The 22,224-nt window shown below is 41.4% G+C and overlaps 1 protein-coding gene across 2 annotated transcripts; it reads right to left on the reverse strand.

Moving 5' to 3' along the window:
* Nucleotides 1-207: 207 nt before the first annotated feature.
* cdc42ep4b (CDC42 effector protein (Rho GTPase binding) 4b) lies at nt 208-21,764 on the reverse strand. 2 transcript variants are annotated; one of them, XM_067576690.1, is made up of 3 exons: nt 21,527-21,764; nt 20,390-20,434; nt 208-4,332 (listed from the first exon to the last, which is right to left on the reverse strand). In XM_067576690.1, exon 3 carries the CDS (start codon nt 4,151-4,153, stop codon nt 3,152-3,154), a length of 1,002 nt encoding a protein of 333 aa, XP_067432791.1. In that variant the 5' UTR covers nt 4,154-4,332; nt 20,390-20,434; nt 21,527-21,764; the 3' UTR covers nt 208-3,151. The 2 variants fall into 2 exon arrangements, with proteins under 2 accessions (XP_067432791.1, XP_067432790.1); XM_067576689.1 differs by lacking the exon at nt 20,390-20,434.
* Nucleotides 21,765-22,224: the final 460 nt, after the last annotated feature.

The raw sequence follows: 22,224 nt of genomic DNA on the forward strand, positions 1-22,224 counted from the left end.
GTTAGTTAAACTGTGGATGTGCTTGGAACTCTTTCAGCGACTCCCTCAGTAAAAATTCTTGGGCGTGCTTCAAGGTCAGATTTCGTATGAGTGTTCTGCCTGTTTTGGAAGCAGAGTGTGAATAAACTTGCATAAGAGTTTGAAAATGAAGGCGCCTACTGTAGTAACAGGCCTTCTAGAGATGAAACAAAAACAGCGGAGTCATAGTTAAAGATTACCAGCTTTCTCTTTTATTGAAAAATATAGCTGTTATTTCAAAGAAAGGAAAGTGAGGGAGGTAAATATATTAATATACTGTAAAACCAGACTGAAAAAGAGGAAGAGAAAACAGTACATACTTGGCATAACACTACAGCCACTGAATAGAAAAAAAAAAAAACATTCTACAGCTGAACGTTGAGCCAGTTGTTTTTTCGCAGTCCTTATCTTTTTTTGCCACTCGCCAAACCACAGCCGTCAGGGCACAGAAAACTTTTAAGCAGACCTGGGGCAGAAAGTATTCGCAAATTCCTTTATATGGTTCTGGCCTACTTAGAAGTTTCCCACAGAAAAACACAACAAGTGCCAGAAAGTTCAGACAATTACAAGAAAGTATGTCAGAGTAATTTTGTATACTTTTCCATAATTCTCTATTTACATCTTCCAAATTCTAAATCCCAAATACAATTATGCCAAAAATGTGCTATTTAGTGTTTAAGCCGCTAACATTTTTCTGGTTCTCACACTAGTACCACATAGTCACACTGCCGATAACAAAGATTGTTCACTGTAATTGTAATTGTAATTGATGGCACAAATTATATTTACATTACTTGATTAAAACAATGGCAAATAAGGAGTGTTTTTGTTCTTTTTTTAGTGTCCATTTCTTGGTGATGAACATGAGGGATTGCAGCTGCCCAAAACAATCCACAAACCACATATTTCACAATGGATCCAAAAAAAAAGTAAGACATCTTAAAATTTGGCCCATTTACATCAAAATGTGAAAAAGATCTGACTCAAATCATACTGCATATCTATACATTGGTAAAAAATAAACATAATCCAATATCCTGCTAACCTTACCCAATAATATGGTTAAAATATACTTGGCAATTACCTCTGAACTTCTCGCAACCTGCTCATGTAGACATGGTTCCAAAACAACAATAACTCAAGGCAGAATGGCACAGCATCCTGGTTCTAGCAATGTACACACCCCTGCATCAGTGTCACAACAGAAAATTCAAAGCTCCCATTTGTCAAATGTGGCAATTAGTTTTCTAACACCTAATAAAAAAAAAAGGTCAGACCTTAGTCATGGATACCAGACAGGAAAGTACCTCTCTTTCTGTCTTAATTCATAACTGAAACTGAGCCTACTGATTGAGCTTGTATTGTAAAAACCAACTAAACACAAAAAAAAGCCAAAGAGAAAGAGCCCACCTGTCTGTCCCTGACCCTGCTGTTCCTGGAGTCGTTCCAGTTGGTTGGGGGCCAATAATCCAGCACATTTAATGAGTAGACTGGGAAAGGCCAGATGATTGGTTGATTTAATCATCTGTTCCTACTATGTGATTTGTGTTGTGTAGAGGAGGTGAATTTTATCACTTGTGGTGCCAGTTCAGGAGTATCTTTCACTCTCACTGCCCCGAGACATACCTGATGCCCAGCTGCGCTCTAATAACACTTTGTACCTGTTTTACATCCTTTCTCTGCTTGTAGAGACAAGTATGGACAGATGTCTAGAGAGAAGAGATGTGTTTGGATGAAGCCATGACTATTAATTTTGATATAACCATGCAGCGACTCCCTTTCAGACATTTCTTCATCGTCTCTCTGCTGACCTGCTAATCCTACCAACCGCAGTAATGACGTGGAGTGAACACAGAAATACACATCAGTTGTAAAGTCATATTCAACCACAATCACCACTTCTGCCCTTGTCAGTTTTAAAACGTGTTTAAAAAACAGTATAGGACACGTAACACATACAAAAGGCCTCTTTTTTTTTTTCCACTTTTTTTTTTTTTTTGCAAATTAAAAAACATTCACTAACAGCGAGGGATTTTGTAAAATAGAAGTCATTGTCAACTAATACAGCCTTACCATGACAGTGATAGCAGGAGTGATGTGATTATTGACAATTTTATGTCTACTTGAGTCCAATAATTAAGTGCAATTTAGCCAATTTCTATAGAAAAAAAAATTGACCCACTCTGTAGTACCATTAAGAAATTTTGTAAGAAATTAAACATATCAGAAAAACCCAAAATCAAAACGTTTAAGACCTAGCAGTGCACATTAAGTATGATCCGTCCCTTATGAAAATTAACAAATAAATATCACAGATTTGTCTGTGAATTTAAAGAATTAAGACCTTTCCAATGATAGACAGTTGCAAAACTATAAACTACTCAACTCAAAAACAATGGGCTTCTGTAGACCAACTGCCAAATACTGTATGTACCTAAAATAAAGTAAAAATAGCAGAAATCACCCCTTAAAGTCAGATGTGGACAAAAGTATTACCTACTTTATCTATTTAGTGTCTATGCCAAAACACTGTATTTAGCAAATGAAGCTCAATCACTCCAACACACAGGGATAACAAAGCTATCTGAGTTTCACTTCTTGTCCTTTCCCTCTTCCTTCCTCAGAACTTGTACTACACATCCACATTCAGTTTGTGACCTCGCGTATCCTGTTTTTTTTCACACATCACACTCCAAATGTGATTGACAGCTGGGGTACAGTTCTGTAATCTTGTGGTCACCCTTTACTTCTTAAAACGAGTGTGAGAAGGACAGGGTCTGAACACGAGAGCCAGTATTCTTTGATGATGGAGAGTTTTCCAATACATATGAGTTCAAAGTGTGATGTTGCAAATAATTTGCAACAGTCACCGCCCACTTTGTGAGCCAGTCTTTCTGCACTCTAGCACACACTCAGATCACATCTCCTTGCTACAGTAGAGTGAATAAGGCTTAATTGGTTTCATTTTTGATGTTTGACAGAGATTAAATTGATCTACAAGAAGCTTAAATCAGATGCTGCCCTGCCTCTAAATCCCTCCCCTGCCTTTCCCAGCTTGCGATAGCCTCCCAACGTCTGGTCCTCCTCCATTAGTGTCCTTCAAGACTGTTCTTAGAAGTGATACCAGGTCAGCCTACACTCGAATCTCATCATCATCCTCATCCATGAAGGTGAAATCTCTGTCTTCCTCTCCACGTGGCGAACTGTACTTTGCACTGTCCGTGTCGCCGTCATGGATGTGGTACTGAGGTTTCTCCTCAGTGGCCGAGCCGGAGCTCGACACAGAGCAGCTATCCAGGTTGTGGTGGTTGTTCCTGGTGCGTAGCTCTGGGGTGTAGGGGTCCACCATGGTCTTCTGCTGGTACATACTGCGAGGTGGCCTTGCAGGGGCCTGCTCCTCCTCCTCATCATCTATGTGGGGAATGAGGGAGGGGGACCCACGGCCCTCGCTACCCTTGCCCTCCTCATAGCCGAGGTCATCCTCCTCCCAGCCTTTCTTTTCCATCACGCTCAAGATATCCCCAAGCATAGAGGGCCCCAAGTCAATGTGGAAGGACATCATAGATTCTGCGTGCTTCATCCCGCCTCCCTTGGGCATGGATGGGGGCAAATCTGTAAGTTCACCGAAATTACGTTCATCAAATTCTGCATCCAATGTCGCCATCGCTGCTGCTCCATTTACCGGCTTGGTGTCAATCTCCATCAGCTTCTTCATGGGGCTAGAGGAAACACTCTTTGGCATTTGGCCGCCTCTGTTAGTATCCTCATCATTTAGGTAAGGCAGGGATATGGCGTTTTTCACATAGTTGGATGAGCCACCAGATTGCGCCATCATATTGTACTCATACTTGTCTCCCCGGTTTACTGACTGAGAGCGCTTGCTGCTTCTGAAAGTGCGGGACAGTAGCCCTGGTTTGGGGCCCGGGGAGCCTTGCTTCGTTTCCGGCTCTCTGGGAGGTTCCCCTGATCGTGTGCTAAGAAATGAAGTGTCCCCGAAGGCGTCACCTCCTCGGCCCACATGCATGGTGTGGCGGAAGTCTCCCAATGGAGCGCTGATCATCTCTGCAGTAAGGTCAACCCGAGACCGCCGCTTCGACTGGTTTGAGTTGTTCACCAGTTGCTTGAGAATAGGCATGATGGCTGTCTCTTTCTTATAATCCACAGACAGATGTGAAACTAGGTTCTGTAGGAGTTCCTTCCAGAGTTCTTTGGCAATTCTATGAGATGTTGTCAAAACAAGTAAAATTCCAGGTGTTTAATGTGTGCAGCCATTATGGTCCTCCAGCTCGGGTTTCATCTTATGGTTGGATCAGCCTATGAAGAAGAAGAATAGAGAGCATTAAAGTCACATCAGTAGTTATGTAAAGCAAGACTAGCTCTGCACCTTGGCAGGCAATGTGGAAACATGCAATCAGTTACATCAGACAGCATTTTATTCTGATGAAAATGCAACATAGTGCTTTAAATGCTTCTCTAAAGAGCTATATCTATTCATTTCTCATCACCCACTATCACATAACTCTCTGTTAAGATCATCATAAAGTATGGAAATTTGTGTTGCTAGCACTTCAAAATGAAGCCTCAATTTAGTGGTTCTAAATTAGCAAAAGCTTTTAAATGGAGAAATCTGTAAAGGTGTTATGTAATGGTGAACAAAGGGTTCCTGGTACAAAGTTCCCAGAACCCTCACCTTACTTCAAACCAGTGATAATACTCCCTGTGAAGTTTACCATGGCAAGATAAGTTCCCATTCGAATCTGTTGGTACAGTTCTTCTGGTACATTTTTGAGCTCTTTCTAAAAACCTTAATAGGCTTCTGTCACTTTCAATTTTTCAAGTGGCTGCAGTGTCCGCTATCACTGCTGTGCTTTAGTTCCCATTTAGGCCCCTGACTGTTACATAACCACCAAAACACAGGATACTGGGAGCCGGAGCGGTTCAAGCTGCCAGGAATAAAAGAATGAGGAAAAAAAAAAAAAAGAAGAATGAAGTGGAACAGCATTTCTTCAGCTCAGATCGACTTACAGCACAACTCAGAAAGTCCAGATCTGCTGCATTCTGTAACCCTCCTATCATCAACGGATAAAATGTTTCCACTGCCACTTTATGTTTCTCTTTCATTTTTCACTTTTGCCTGTTCAGCCTTAAAGGTGAGATTTGAGCACCTCCAACTGAAAATTTTGGCCTGTTTATCACTGCCCTCACTTTATCTGTTCTTAACTCAACACTCATCAATGGGCAACTCCCAGTACATACATGTGTCTACCAGCTCTGGAAATAGCAGTGACAGATTAAAGGCTGGGTAATCTTGATTTAAGGCAGGTAACTTTGATCCTGAGCTTCCACTGATGATCTTTGACTCATTTAACTGATAATATGGCTGATTTCAGCAGGATTCTTTCACTCAGACTAAACTGTCCTTAACTCACCAGTGAAGCAAGCCTTGAAACATGATCTTAACACAAAACCGAATGGAGAAGAGGTTGTAACGCCCACTTATGTGCTAGCTACAGTCCGCTAGCTCCATGTGTTACTGACATTAACAAGGGTTTCAATTGTTTCAGCCAGACAGCAATCCCATCATTCTCAGTGTTTTCAAACTGGAGCTGAAGCCCACGCTCTAGGCCTGAGTGCGTATTCCCCCTGTGAATGAATGGAGGCTTCACTCAACAATATTCCAAAGGAACGTCACCCATGAAAACATTTGCATCTCTGACAAGAACCCATTCAGCTGGAAAGCCAACTGTAGCACTAGAGGGAACAGAGGGGGGGTTTGAGAGATGATAAAAGCTAGTGCTGGGGTTTTTTGTGTGCTCCTCTTTCTCAAGAGAGATCATCCCCAAAGAAGACTGAACTCTATCCACTGCCGAGGTTTTATCGTCTATAATCAACAACTTCATTCAAGATTTCTTCAGTAGCTCTGGTGGGGCTAATGGGGGACATGCACCCTATCCCCTACAGCAACAAAAAATACAACACAAAAGGCCTTACAAAGACCAAATAAGAAACTTAAAAAGCTTGTCTTCAAGTTCTATTGTAAGAGCCATTAGAGTTCACACCCTTAAACGTCACAACTGGAATGGTTACTGTTACGAAAGCTATTTAACAGCAACTGGATGCCAAACTATAAGATTATAGCTTAGACCAAACAAATACCAACAAAGTCCCTCTGAGCGGACCCATAGTGGTTAGATTAATGCCTTATGATCTATCATTAGCTAAACCCTTTATTACTTCACGCCTTGTGCAGTAGCCAATTAGCATCTGCTGCACAAAAGGCTGCTGAATGTGTGACTGGCCACTCAAGACAACTCATCAACTAATATGTTCCTCCCTGCTGCCCATAGTTTTGTATTTCTCTATGGCAACATCAGAGCAGAGCACTGACTACCAAGCGAGCTTCCTGTCTCTAAGCCGGCCGGAGACAGAGAGAGAAAGATTTTATCCCCTACATGGAGAGATCAACTCATTCAGATGGATTAACCCTTCTTGGTGGCCACATGCAGGGCGATAAGACAATCACCACAGTGCTATAGCTGAAGGGGAATGCTTTTGATGTGCCTTGACACTAGAGGACATTCAACCTCAGCATAAAAGATGTCAGTGGGAGCTCAAATATCAAAAAGGTGCAAACCTCACACCTTAATTCATTCAAGGAAATGGCCCATTTTATGTCTGTGGGGGCCCCTTGGTGTTTGATGAGGAATAGTTTCACCCTCCTTCTCTTCTCCCTCCCAGGATCATCAAGACCCCATTATTGTAGGCATGACAAAAGATGAAATATAACCTGCAGGCAGTCCTGTCATATTCACTTCTAGGCTTTCAGTACTTTTTAAAAAGGTAAATCATGAAGAATGGCAGTGTCATGCACCTTCTACTGTTTCAAAATAACATTCCAAAGACCATTTGAGAAGTCTAAAAAAAGAGCTTTAATGTTCTGCATATTAAAACGGAGCCTTAAATGCTCTTTCACATAAAGAAAGAATATTTTATGTATCCTTTTCTGAATCTATTAACACTTTACTGCTAGACTGACAACTTACTGCTAACCTTTTCCTTTACCTGCTCCGCTTGCATTGACTGTCACTTTTCTGTCGCTTGCTCTCTCACACTCCCTCAACCACACACTCGTTACGCACGTATATTACGCATTTCCTCTTATAACAGTACCTTTCACGTAGATGTCCTTTGAAGAATGAGGAGAGGGAGGATGACTCAAGACAATTCCACAGTAAATAGGGTGTCATCATGGTCACACAGTGTGCGAGTGAAGATAATTAGTAGCCCATTGATATTTATGATCGTGAGATATTTTAGCAGCGGTGCTCATAAAATATAGGAGAACACTGCCTTTGTTTATAGCTTTTAAATGTCATGCCTGACAAAACACTAATCCTAATTACATGCTGTGCAAAGAAATCTTTTCTGTTATCCTGGAGGAAATATCTCCAATGTTTAGGATCCTTTTATTTCAGATCTGGAAAACCTGTAGATGATTTGTTGATTTATTCAGTGTGAACTGTCAGGTAGATTTTATTCAAGGATATAAGCGTTGGAATATGTTTGGTTATATATGGTTTCCAATCTTCATGTGACTATCAAATCAGGGCTGCGACTAATGACTATTTTCATTATCAATTAATCTGCCGACTATTTCCTTGATTGATGGTCATTTCTGTCCATTGACTAATAGATTAATCGACTAATCTTTGCGGTTCTATATATCTAATATCTCAACTCTTTGGATTTTTTTCCTTAATTTTATTATTATTATTATTATTATTATTATTATTATTATTATTATTATTATTATTATTATTACAGCTAGCTTTTAGACATTTGCATAGTAAGGACTGAATGTTGCTGGACTATTCCAACATTTTACCTTACTGTATCTTATGTTTTTACTTTATTCAGTTATTTATTGTACACAGAAAGTGGGGTATGGATTGGAATGGAAGTTCTAATTTATCTGCTGGTGCTTTACTCAGTGGGATTTTATGACTGTATGGAGGATAATATATGACTTAGTCATAAATAAATCAAAGTCAGAAAAATGTGTCCACTTCATTGTCTGGACACAGAAAAACACATAGTCACAGCTGTGTGTTTGCTCATATATTGTGCTGACGTGGTGACCAGGGATTTCAGTCTGGCCTGTATGGCCCATACCACACATGCTCTGAGTTCAGCTGGGGGCAAAATTCCATCTCAGCACTCTTTCACAAGCTGACAGAGCTATACAGACAAACAGGTCATCCCACCAGGACACAGTGGGATGTGGACACAAACACACACACACATTTGTTTGAACATGTTTGTGTTACAACACTCAGTATACACAGAGAGGTAATAAGTATGATCTTATTTGTCTCAGTTGAGAATTTAATGCTCAGCCATCGTGCCATCCAGCGACAATGCCTTTATGTAACCGAGCACTCAAAGTGCCACATGACACCAGCTCAAACTGAGACAAGTGGTGACAGGGCCATGAATGATTAAGAGCATCTCATGTCGCCCGCAGACTCATGCGTACAGAATGACATCACAGCCACCACCATGCTCATCAGCGTTCAGTCTTGCTCTTGTAATCCTGTGGATCACAGGCGCCATACAGTCCTCGGCTATCCCATGCCACTTTCTCTCTTTCCACTCAATGCACAGGCAAAAGAGGCTTTGGCTGCTCGTCCAATCACAGCTTGACTACTATCAAGTTAACCAACAGGCATGCACTGACTGCAAGAGTGCCTTGGTTTTATTTTTGACTGCATTTAAATTTTTAAAGCAGAGACAGAGAAAGAGCCTATCTTTTATTCACAAGATAGAAGCCTCCATGCGATCTTACATAAAGTCAGGTAAAGAGCAATTACATAACAGTTATGGGACACCAAATATTCTTTAGCAAGTTACCTTGATATCTATAGACTATAGTATGGATATGATGAAAAAATATGCTTCCCAAGTTCCAACCAGTGACAATAGTGGGCTTATGTATCTAGCTATTTATTCAGATAACCAATATCAGCTTTCCAAAGTACTTTATACAAGAGTTCCACATGGCAACATCGCATATCTGTGACCACAAATCGTTATGAATACCAAAATAATCGTGTCATATTAAGTCAGTAAATTGTACATGCATGTGTTTATCATGCTGCAACTCCTAGTGTGTATTTTTCTAAAATAACTTTCTATTAGCAGGGATGTTTCCATATCCACTTCTAGAATTGCATTTATAACTGTGCTATAATTTTTATTCTTCTGTTTTTATCCTATTGTAGGTTACTTTTATCTTCTATTTTATCATACTCTTTTAAACACTATTTAACTGTATTTCTATATTGCCTTCTGTTTTTTTAATATCTTGTCTTAATGCTTTTTATGTCTTATGTAAAGCACTTTCAATTGTCTCAAACTTGCCTTGCCGAACAGAAATTTTAGCAGTCATTTTGTGATTTTAAATACTACAACGTGTATTTTTACATGAAACTCTTGTAGACTGGCTTTAAGTCCTCAGTGGTCTGTTTTAAATATATAATGTTCAAGACAGAGACTCTGCTGTCTGAGCAATAAGAAAATCTCTGCTTTGTTTAACCTTGAACTAGGCACAATCTCCTCCATTGTTCACTCCTATTGTTAGCAGCATTGATATGTAAATGAACATACGAGTTAGGCAACGCCGTCTATGACATTGCTAATCAATTAATCAATGGGACTGCATAAGAATGGAAAAGTTCTCAACTCTGACAAAGAAGATCGGCAAACTTCATTTGTCCCGACTTGACTGAGAGGTCCGTAACCTTGAGCCCAAACATCTGATTCCCACGGGGGGAGAGGAGGCTGCCAAGTGTCAAGTCTTGGATAGAAGTTTGCACATTTTATTGACATATTTTATTTTATTATACTGTGCATATAAGTCTTATATATATCTCTAAATTTAATTATTTCCTACCTTACTTAACTCTAATTTTAATCACTATGAGTGCAGTTAGCCATAATGCTACTACAGGCAGCTAGTTTCTGTGTTTACTTTTGTTCAGACTCTGTAAAAATCATGTTTATTTCTAAAGCAGTAGGAGGCAGACGGAGGTTACCCCGATAACTGTCCGAATCTCAATCTGAATCTCTGGAATCTCAATAACGGAGCCACTTAGCTAGCTAGTGAGCTGTACCTAGCATGCTGTCTGGCAGTGTAATTTTGAAAATGTAGCCTAATATTATTAGTGGTACAGATTGTTTATGTGTCACAAATTGTTGTGTGCCATGGTGTTTTGCACTATTAAAGAGAGTTAGTTGTGGATTATTAATTGTTGTGTTATAACCATTATTAAGAAGGTTATGCAGTTAATAGGGGTCCCTTCTCAATAAACTTAACACAGCTTGCCCCGACTGTAGCGTTCTTCGTGGCAATTATATATTTTGCTGTCTATTGAAGAGTTAGAGCAATTATTTCAGCGATGCCCCATTGATTAGTATGGCGCTATATGAAAATTTCATATCGTACGGGAAATTAAAACTGGTATACTGGATGAATTGGTGTACCACCCAACACCAGCAAAGCCTCCATCTTATTTCACAGTATTTGTGTGTGCCTCAAATTCCCCTCTAATCCACCAACTTACTGCCCTGAACTCACTACATGGATGATAAATAAAGAAATATGCTGTTTTCTCAACCTCGCCTAACACACCTGTAATACCTGAAAAGTGAATCATAAGGTCTAAAAATGTGTGACTTATACAGTGGACAACAATGTGTCGACCTATTACTGACACAAAACACTGTGCAGTTAACCATCCTTAGTTCCTTTGTACTAGCTCATTACCGCCTGCTACAGAAAAAAACCTGTTCTTCCTGTTAAACTTCCTATCTAGTCACACAGCTCTGAGGCTAACCCTGGATGATAAACAGCAGAAATATCTGGAACCCAAACAGACAAAAGGATGGGAAAGTTAAGAAAAAGACGGTGCATGGCCTCACCACCCATGTGTCTAGGAACATCCCTTTTTCACAAAGGTGCAACTCTGACTATTAGAAAGTATGATCCCATGGTAAACAGATCCAACGCATGTAAACACACCTGGGGCGCACTGTACTACGGATGTTACCAGTCACACCAGACATTTTACAAGATAATATATTTGTCGATGACGCTCAATATCTGTAGAGCGCTTACTTTGATCTTCAACATTAGATTTTTAGTTTAGATCTACCCCTTACGGCGGGTTAGTGACGGCGGGCTTCAGGCTGCTGCTGCTCAGGATCACCGGTAGGACATGTGTACAGCCGGGCTGCGGTAGCCAGATGATGACCACCACTTAGAAGCAGAACCAGAGCAACCATAAGGAGAGAGACACACCGAGAGCAGGCTGAGCAGACAGAGAACAAGAGAGTTTCTGCCAAAAACAAGCACCAAGACCCAGGGAGAGATGAGAGCAGCTGCTCGCTAACAGCTACGTGTGTTTACAACAGAGAGCAGGAGGGAGGACAGACGTCTCACTCCGATACATTGCTGTGACTCTGCCGCTGCTGCAGATGGTCACGGAGCAGACACTTTCGGTTTATAATTGTAGCACAACTGCACTACTGAGCACTCCAACAAGTGCTGGAGCTGCCTAATGTCCCATCATCACCACCTTAACCTGTTTGTTTTGCTGATGAATTGATCAGTTAAGCTGAATAAAGGTAGCTTGAGGAGTTATTGACCTGTAGTGATCATGTACGGTATATTTAGTGTTTGTATTATGCGTTCCACCGATGCAGCAATTAAAGCGGAGAAAAAAAGTGCTGCAATCCAAGGCAGTAGCAACACACTTTCTAAAAGACCGAGGAAATCTTAATTCAAGGTCGACTTACTAGCGTTTCCTTCCTTCCTTAGCGGAGTGTATTATTATAAATGATACAGTTTTATTATATTCCACTGAGGAAGGCTGTGAGCTGTGTCAAATTTGAAGAAATTCTCCCAAAGGGTTCCTGAGATATCACGTTCATAAGGATGAGACACACGGACAGGCGTACATACGTACAAACAGACAACCCGAAAACGTGATCCCTCCAGCCATGGTTCCAGCATGGAGGAATAAAAACTAATTATAGAGGGTATATGTGCAAAAATAAAGTTTATAGCTTGTGGGAGTTTCCACCATTATGTCACTATATGGAATGCAAATGTGTCAAGCTGGTGGGTTCTAATAAGGCTGTTCAGGCTGGCAGAAATTGGTATGAAGTCACTTTGGAAAAGTGCATCAATATATGCAGAAATGTGAGCAACTATACAAATATTAAATGGTTTGCATAATTACATGCAAACCAGAGACGTTGGCAATGTAAGAGCAAAAAGTAACCTGAGACATGCAACAGGTTGGACTTGGACAGAGGTCAGAGGTGAGTCACTTTGAAATGTTGAGTGTTTTATCTGCTGATGACTCACAACAAGGTGAACACAACCATATTCATGTAAAAAAGGCTTTAGGAGAGAAGTTAAAACGGCTGAGCTGGGAAAATATACCTGCATCAGCAGGACTGCTGCCCAAGTACTACAGGCCCTGTGTGTGTGTGTGTGTGTGTGTGTGTGAGTTTGTGTGTAAACTGCACTGTATCAGCCTCCAGGGCCCCAATGCCGCACAGGCAGAAACAAAACCACAGCAGGATTAAGGGCAGCGTGTTCAATGTGAGCAAATAAAGCCAGTATGCCTGGGCCGGCCCTCCACGCTGTGTGACGGGAGTTCAGGACAGCAAACACCACGCCTCTGTCCACCAAGATACACAAGCAAACCAACCACTAACTGCCTCACCAAGCCAGACCTCCTCAGTCTGACTCCAAAATCCATCTTCTATCCCTTTTGGTGTGTTGCACAAGCTCCTGTTATGACCCCCGCACACTATGTAACACAATCACCACGTGACTTTGTGGACCGATTTTTTTTTTTTTTTTTTAATCTTTCCAAATCCTAATATCCAGAAGCAGAGGACAGGCTTCCAAACGATTTCTCTGTGTTTCCAGTCAAGCTGGCCTTTTATAAAGCTGTTACTCCTGCATGGTTGGGCAGCGTTTGGTTGTATACTGGGTGGGCTGCCATGCTGTGCCAGAGAGGGAAAAGAGGAATCTTGGCTAAGAAAACAATAAGATAGATAATGAGCATTTTTCTTGACTGTAAAAATCCGCCTTTACGCAAAACGAGTCTCCTAAGAGTTTGTTTTGGGAAAAAAAATACCCCTCCTCTCAATGTATAAATTTACATCCTGAGTGAAAATGTGAGGGGGCACAACCTTTCCCATGTGGAGCAACATTACTGCAGGGACTTTCACAAAAAAAAAAAAAGGAAAGGCACAGATGGAAGCACTGAGGAAAAACACACCCTCAAAGGGGCGGTGGAGGGTGTCACCGCATTGGATTCACTCAGTCATGCCAGCACAGTGACAGACGTTCTTTCACCGTGCACTGCATGAAATGTACCCAAACCCTCATTACGCCCACAGTGGAGGGATTGTACTATAATGTGTGTGCGCATGCAGGTACATGTCTAATTAATCGCTGAAATCCTCCCCATCAGTATCTGACAAACAGACAGCATTCATGACTGGTACCAGTGGGCAGGATCTGAGCCAAGTAGTTGAATTAACCGTCCAATAGCTGTTGGATGACAAAACAAAGCAGAATTCCTACTGAGGTTTGTCCTAAAAAAAGACAGAGAGAGAGTCCAGAATGTTCTGTTACAGCGGGGACGCCAATATCACAGTTGGCTTGCACTATGGTTAATAAGTTCAAATGGTTTACCGGCCATACCCGCCATTGTTTTTCCAAATAAAGAGGGTCAGGAGTGCTAACAGGTTTGTTCTGAATGAGGAAACAAAATGTGCCAAATCACCAAAACGATAAGCCGATGCCAGCGTGACAACCTTCAGACAAACAGGGCACATGCGCACACAAACACACACAAACACACACACACACAAACTTTGGTGAAATCAGCAGGAGGCCTCTAAGTGCGACTGCAAGATAAGTGACCGTTTCAGCGCTGTGTCAACTTCTCAACGGCTCCCCGGCCTTTTTATCAGCGGCCTCCCCGCCGAAGCCAAACACACAAACCGGCAATAAAGACCTACAGGCACCGAGCCCTGACTGACAAGATGAGTTAATAAACCCCCGTGGTGTTAACTTTAATGACACCGGCGGCAAACAACAAAACACTCGCTGACAAAAGAGAGCTCACCGGCCCACAAACACGGCCACTTCAGCCTGATAATAGCAATTCACAACAGTTGACAAGCTGAAAAAAAACCCAGAACAGGAGAGAGATAAAGGCCGAAACATGTACACAGCGCCTTCCCCCGTAAAGCGTGTTGTTAACGTAATTGCTTCCTTGCTCGATTTACCTAAACCCACCGTGATGTGGTTAGTGCTGCGCGTTGCTGTGAGTAAGCACATACAGTGTGTGTAAGGTCTTCCTAAAGTGACTCTTAAGGAATGTCCAACTAAGCACACAAGGATTGGTTACATATCAGCAGCTCAGCTCACTGAGATAAAGTTGGTCAGTGTGCATGTGATCTATCTAATGTGAGCTAAATACTGTGTAAGCTCTAGTGACTAAGAATAATGCGGAAACGATGAGTCGGTTGATTATTCGATTGATATCGAGTCATTTATCAAGAAAAATGTCATAGATTCAGTATTTACAACTTGACAAATGTGAGGATTTGCTACTTTTCTCTGTTTTATAATCACTGTAAACTGAATATCTTTTGATTTTGGACTGTAAATTGAACAAAATAAGCAATTTGAAGAATTTACCTTGGGCTATTGGCACTTGTGATGGGGAATTTCCACTATTTTTAAAGATTAAGATTAAGATTAATTGAAAAAATTAACCTATCTAACTGATTACAATGTTACAAACAAGGTACTTAAAAGTCACATCACATCATACTTGTAATACATAGCTCTTCTGAAACCCACAGATCTTATTGCCAGATGACAAATGTGCCAAATTTAAAGCGCTTTCGGGAATCACTTCAGTATCATCAGTGTCATCTTACTGGAATCAATCTTCCTTTTATTTGCTTTTGTTAAAGATAACTTTCACGTTTGGTTTGCTTTGATTTGGCAGTCAAGCCACAATTTGTGTTTCCTGTGAGCTCAGAGTCTGCAAACATGATGTTTCTATTAGGGAAACATATACAGATGGCATGTTGCGTCTTGCTGTGTTTACATGTATTTGAACTGTGTGTGTGTGTGTGTGTGTGTGTGTGTGTGTGTGGAGGTATGAAAGCGTTGGTGTGTGCACAAAGTAAAGTTTAAAGTCCATCATCGGTTCCCGCTCAAACGGCCTCGTGCTTATGTTAGATAGGTTCAAGGGTCGTCAGGAAGAGTCGGCCTCTGTTCACTGAGCGACACAAAACGCACAACTCAAAAGCAAACAAACACACACACACACACGCTCCCTGTTGCTTCCAAAGCCGCAGACAAAATGTCTCCACAGCCGAGGAACCCGCGATGTCACACGAAGTACAATAGGGAAGAAAAAACAAAGCGGTACTGAGGAAGATTGGAACCAAACCCTTCCAGGAAAAACAGAGAAACACACACAAACAAACTCAAAGGTGACCCACACATGAACAACACCCATTATTAACAGTAATTCAAATTCATTTCATACAAAGAGACAAAGGCCTGAGATGTTTATCTATCAAGGTATTGTAAGGTTTCAGCACAATCCATTCAAAGCACCAGATTGCTGACCTAGAAGTATCCTCTAAAGCCTCGGGCCAGGAAGATACGTGAGTCTTTATTCATAAGGAAACCAGCAATTCTCACAGGATCATCAGACGACCATGATAAGATCCCACAATAGGTCATGCGACCGTTCTCATCTCAGAAACCAGTTTCCCGGCAAAGATTTGTCATCCAGTGGGCACAGAGGTGACCACAGTTACGCAAACAGTCCTCCTTTGTCTTTTCAGTACGCTTGGGAGAGACCACCTGTTTCTGTGTCCATACAGAGCTGCAAAACAATGAGAGCTCGCTGGACTGTAAACAGGCCAAAGCCCGGACCCAAAATGGCCAGCTGCACACCGCCAGGCATGTGCGTTCTCAATACAAATGACTCAGTCGTAGTCAGGTCAACATATTGCGCAACCGCGGTCCTGCTGTTAAAAGCAATATCAGTGACTAAGGGAGGAGGGGAAACTTAATGCAATCATACTTGGTTAATGCTTAACTAATGCACGGAAGCTCTGCGTTAATGTTGTCACAGATGACAGAGCTGGTGGAGGAGTGACTGCACTTGAATGTGAGCAATGTTTAGCAAAGAAAAGTAGGTCCACTGACTTCCTTATTGGACTGTTTCATTTACATCATTCGGTTGACAAATCTAAATATACATCACCTGCTGGGTTATTATCAGTTTCACACTGCAAAGAAAAATCTAATTAATTTAAATTACACAACGAGATGATGGTTTATTTTGCTTAAGACAAAATTAGAGGCTTTTTTAGCACATTTTCAAAGCCATGTTGTTACTTGTCAACCTATGTGTTAGCTATATTTTTGTCCATAGCGACTACTGGCAATGATAGCATTTTACTCACCACTTCCATGTTGGACACCAGCAATAACAACTCCAGTAAAGGTGTTAGTATGCTTCAGACTAGGTGTTTGCTGGATTGTCAAACCTCTCACATCACCTAGGAATCAGGGAGGCTGCAGCCAGTACACCCATTTCATGCAGGGATGTGAAAATATCCTTGCATTAAGTGGATGTATTTGAACTTTTCATTCTTCACGCACCACCTCCTGTCAGTATTTGACCCTACAACAAAGTGGAACGCCGGTGTCGAAGAAGAAACTTTATCTTAAAGCGTACGCCATTATCTCCCTTATAGGACTCCTCGAAATCATCTCAAACACTTGACATTGAGTCTGACTGAAAATAAAAACAGAAGTAGTGCGCTGGAAATCCTTGTGGCACTATGAATCAAAGTTGAATGGTGAATGGCGAGCTGTAGGAAGCTTGCACTACCCCGTTCAAAATTGTTCTTGCTGGCATCTGTTTTTCCCAAAATCTCTACAAAGGAAGTGAAATGTTATCATGACCAATAAGCTTATCAGACAGAAAAGGTTGACCTGAATTTCCCTTCACTGGTACTAGCATACCACCAGGTCCTCATTAGTAGAGGTGCAACGGTATGTATTGGTCCCCAACTGTCATGGTACAGACGTTACGGTTGGGTGCATGCAGTCATACCAAGAATACGCTTCATGAGCCAAACAATAACTGTCAAAACAGTTTAATGATCCACTTACTCTGACATGCGGAACTGTTTCAGTAATGAACCACTGTTGTAAGTTTACATTTTTCAAAATAAAGACCAAAATGTTATTTTCTACCTTTCTTTTTTGTACCAAACCATGACTTTTGTATACCGTTACACCCTTACTCATCAACATGCTGCAATCACCAAAAAAGCTATGACTATGTTTCAAAAATATGCCTGCATGATCACGTACTGTAAACAGAGAGGATTACAGAAGAGCTGGACAGGTGTGCCAGCTGATGATGGATGTTTTGAGAAGCTACAGAGGATGATCTGGAACTTTCATAACGTGGGAAATACCCACCGAGCTGGCCGCGTTCGCCTTCACTGCAACTGCTTTAACACAAACATGATAATTATCTGAACCGGTTTTACAGCCTTAAACAACACAACGAGGTAAATAAACAATGACAGTTGCTGTAAGGGGGAAGGTGACGTGCCAAAAAAAATATACAGCCAAATTTTCTGAACATGTCACTATGAAGCATGTGTTTAGGAGTTGTGGAGTGATACTGATAGTGTTATCAAGCATCGAGTGAAATGCCTTCAGCGTAGAGTACTGTTACACCGCAAAGCAAAATAATTCCTGTTAAACTGGTTATTTTTCCCCCTACAATGATCACGTAACATAGACAGTAACCAAAACAACCACAGATGTGAGCTATTGAGTATCGGGTGCATACGGGTTGTTGTTCAAAACAAGAAAGAGAAAGTGGCCGTTTTTTTGTGGGAACAGCCGTGATATATTGTTGTTAAATGAGATGGTTAAAGGCCTGTATGGTTTCCCTTTCAGTTTTGTGCTGAACCTTGAATGTTGATATATTTTCAAGAGGGTTTGGCCCAAAACAGCTGACACAGTTCTGACCTCTTTAACTATTCAATAATCAAACTGTGTGATTCCAAAATCAGATCATTTGAAATACATCAACTCCAAATTATAATATGAACTTTCTAGAGAACAAAAATGAACTGAAGGTCTTGGTTGACTAAGTCGGTTGTTCCTAACCTGGGCTCAGGGCCCCACAAGAGGTCACAATATAAATCTGAGGGGTCGCAAGATGATTGACAGGATAGCAACCATATTCTACACCAAATGATGTTTATTTTTTAGATTTTCCTCAAATCTTTGTTTTTTCTTGAGGATTATTGGATCATTTTACCTTTAAAATCACTCCACAGACATTCACAACCAGGGAGGAGGGGTTGCAAGCAGAAATCGCTTTGTTTTAAGGGAGGTTGGAAACTACGTACTATATAATGTCATTTTTCAAAGAAGGTAACCTCTTTTCATAGATAATGATTGATGAACTTCTAGTTAATTTGTTTAAATATAGCACTGATGGAATTTAACTTTCCATTTGCTCAAAGTACAAAGTTAAACATCTTCTGCGAAACGCCTGAAGACACTGACATGATGTTGGGTTTCGCTAACTCATAAAGTGTGTTTAAGAATTAACTCAAACTTCCTCCACATGATTTCTCCTCACAGTTCAAAGACCTTGGTTCTTTCTTTCCATGCGGAGAGATTCCTGTAATTGTCTGAGACAAACCAACACTCCTCGGGTAGTTCAACAAAAGCCTCATTACTTTCCAATATCAACAGCTGAAAAAAAAAAAAAAATGACACATCCTTCACCTTGTAAGTGATTAATACTTCACAGTAATTGTGAAGCTCCCACTGCAGAGCTCTGGAGAGCATTTCTGAAACACTTCCAATAATGTTATCAAGTTGTTTTCCAACGTTCTACTCAATGAAAACTGAAAAAAATTACCTTTCGTTCTGGGCAAACTGCCCTCTTTTTTTCTGTTTCTCATGAAATTATAATGAGTTTCCTCTCTAACATCATGTGTAAACCTCTCAAAACATGCTAAAAATAGCTCATAAAAACTTACTTGGGAGAATGTCTTGACATTTGGTCAAGACATCAAGACATTCTCCCATCCTTCCCGGATGATCTGCTATGGAGCTTGGGATAAAGGTGGGTGGATTACGCAAATAATTTTCCTGAGGCATGGGAAGCAACACGTACATGTTGTAAGTTATCACATCTGACTCCAGCTAACATGCTCTATACATTAAACCTCCTCGGTTTTAACGAGAACCCGGGCACCTACAAATAAAACACTGACTCTGTGTTGCTTCACAAGGAAACGAGTTGCCCCTCCGCTTTAACAGAACGCAGGAGAAACTGCCTGAAGTTAACGTTTTCATGAGAAACAGAGTGCGAGTGAGTCTAACTACTTCTCCCCAACCCCCCACTCTTACACGCCCTCTTTCCAGTATAAAACTGTAATGACCTCAGCACAGTCAGAGTCGGGCAGGTAGCCAGCTTCCTCACTACGCAGCAGCAGTGTCCCCTCCAGACCAAACTGAAATAGCCTCCATTGCAAAAAAAAGCACAGTCAGAGATGACACACACACACACACACACACCCACCCCTCCCCTCTGACTCTGAAACGCATACAATAGATCTTGATGGAGAGAGATCTGCCTGGCAGCTCTGGAGAAGCCTTACACTGAGGAGCTGGAAGGCCTGGAGCGTGTGTGTGTGTGTGTATTTGTGTGTATGTGTGTGTAATAATGCACCACTTCTATCAGAGGAAAGTCACAAAGAAGAGCAAGAAAAGTCAAACTCACTGCTGGCATGATGTCTGACCTTGGCCTTAATCTCTCTACTTAAAAGCGTCTCATTTCTCCATCACATCAGAGTGTTGGGGAAATAATACATCAAGCTAAATGACAAATACTGACAGAGCTTAGGGCTGTTGTTTTGGGTGTGGTTGTGCGTATGCAGGAGGGGGTCAAAGGGCAGGAGCCTGACAACGCCAAGCCCATTACTCAATATGTCCACTTCAGTTGAGAGTGATGGTTTAACGAGAACAAAAGAGTTGATTACTGATGATACGCGAGGAATAATGAACGTTATAAAGCAGACCCCGCATACTTTATGGTCAGCGTAGTTAAAGTCAAGCACACACTATATTGCCTTCAATTAGAGCGTGATGAATGAGGCCGGGCAGGTATACAGCTGTGATGGCAATCCTAGAGTAAATTACCCAGTTCATCAGGCGTGATGACCACGAGGAGGCAAGCGCCAGCGTCTGTAAACACAAACAGGAACAACAAACTAATGGAGCGGGAAGGCAGACAAATTTGAGAGGGGGAGGGATGACAGTGAAAGTAGCTGCGTTTGTTTGTTGAGCTCTTGGTAGAGATTTCCAACTCCAAACTGTGTTCTCGCTGCAGAGTATTAATGTTACGTAACTGTCAGTGAAGAGGACTGATGCTTCTGAGTCCATCTGCTTCGCTCTGATTAAACCACATCCTGTCCTGAAAATGGTAATTTGGGACACTTATTTTAGACAACCTGGCTCCCACTATGGGGTAATCTACAACCTGAATAAGTCAATTGTTATGAGTCCAGAGGACCCTTAGGGGCCCTTAATGGGGCTCCCGGGGGTCCCTCCAAAAATGATGAATAGTTCAATTTCAGTATTATTTAATTCCCTAGAATTAAACCCAGTCAACGACTCATTTAATCTGTTGATTTTGTTTTCGGCCTTGCATCTAGAATAGATGATTATGTAAATGTCTAATGAATTATACAAAGCATAACTTCTTGTAAGATGGGTGCTCTGTGCCAAAATCTAAATGAGGTAATTTAAAACTTCAATATTTGAAGATTCCTTGACATAAAAAAAATATATTTCAAATAGCAAAGTTCACAAAGTTTAACCAGACATAGAATCAATTGTAAAGCAACTTTTGACCCAAGTAGATGCTTCTTTTATGCTTAGGTGGTGACTTTCATAATGTTATGGTTTTGCCCTTTTACTTTCTGGTCTTCTCCAGGCTCATGGGGGACAGAGAGGACGCCAAAGAGCTCATTGTTGTGTCTCCATACGGGACAGCCAAGAGCCTGATGCGACTGCCAGGCGCTGATTGTCCTCCAGCAGATTTGACATTCAAATGAGATGCAGATTTCACACCGTTTGCTTTTTTTTCTTCCTTTTTTTTTTTTTTTTTTAACTTCAACCTATGTTTGCTGTCCGGCTTCACAGACTAGTCTGAAAACTATATTAGACACACTTGCTGTCGCCGTGTAATTAATAAAAGTCGAGTCTAATGCAACACGACAGTACAGATTACTTCACCGCTAAAACTATAATAGTCACACCATGAAGAAATGTTACCTTTAGGGTCCGAGCGACTGGGAAGTTTCAGGTTGTATTCCACTCAAGCTTTCGTAAACACAGGAGAGCAGCGGAACTGGGAGGAAAAACCTCTGCGTCCTTCCAAATTCAGGTTAGTTTCCTCAGCAGGAGAGCGGCAGAGTTGCGGCAGGACAATCCCCTAGTCGATGCTCCAATGTCCGTAGTTTGCATCTGCTGTGTGGCGCACAAAGCGGCCCTCCCCCTCCCTGCTCGCTCTCTCTCTCTCTCTCTCTCTCTCTCTCTCTCTCTCTCTCTCTCTCTCTCTCTCTCTCTCTCCCCCCCTCCTCCTCCTCCTCCTCCTCCTCTGCTGGAGAGCACCACCTCCTGCTGCGTTTTAAAGGGACAGAGCCCCATTTACCCGTTTACCCCCCTCAACACATCACAATAGGCAGAACTTCAACTTGGTGGGGCTCCCAGGCCATTAGTTCAAGACTAATGGCGATGAAATAAGATCTTCAAATAGTTCTGTGAAAAACACACCAGTTTAAAGGAATAGTTTGGGCTTTCTTGCCTGGACTTATGAGAAGAGACCCATACACTTTTGTAAAAGTATAGAGAGACTGGAAGAGGGAAAACTAGCCTGCCTTTGTTCAAAACTAGCAAAATAAGTCTATCAGCACCTTTAAAGCTCATTAATTTGTATGTAATATCTTTGGCGTTTACAGACTATTTCTTGG

The sequence above is a fragment of the Thunnus thynnus genome, chromosome 20 (genome assembly GCF_963924715.1).
Source record: "Thunnus thynnus chromosome 20, fThuThy2.1, whole genome shotgun sequence".
Taxonomy (NCBI): Eukaryota; Metazoa; Chordata; class Actinopteri; order Scombriformes; family Scombridae; genus Thunnus; species Thunnus thynnus.

What these genes read in the sequence shown, in the direction of transcription:
- cdc42ep4b (XM_067576689.1), bottom strand. Translation starts at nt 4,153, where the DNA reads ATGCCTATTCTCAAGCAACTGGTGAACAACTCAAACCAGTCGAAGCGG.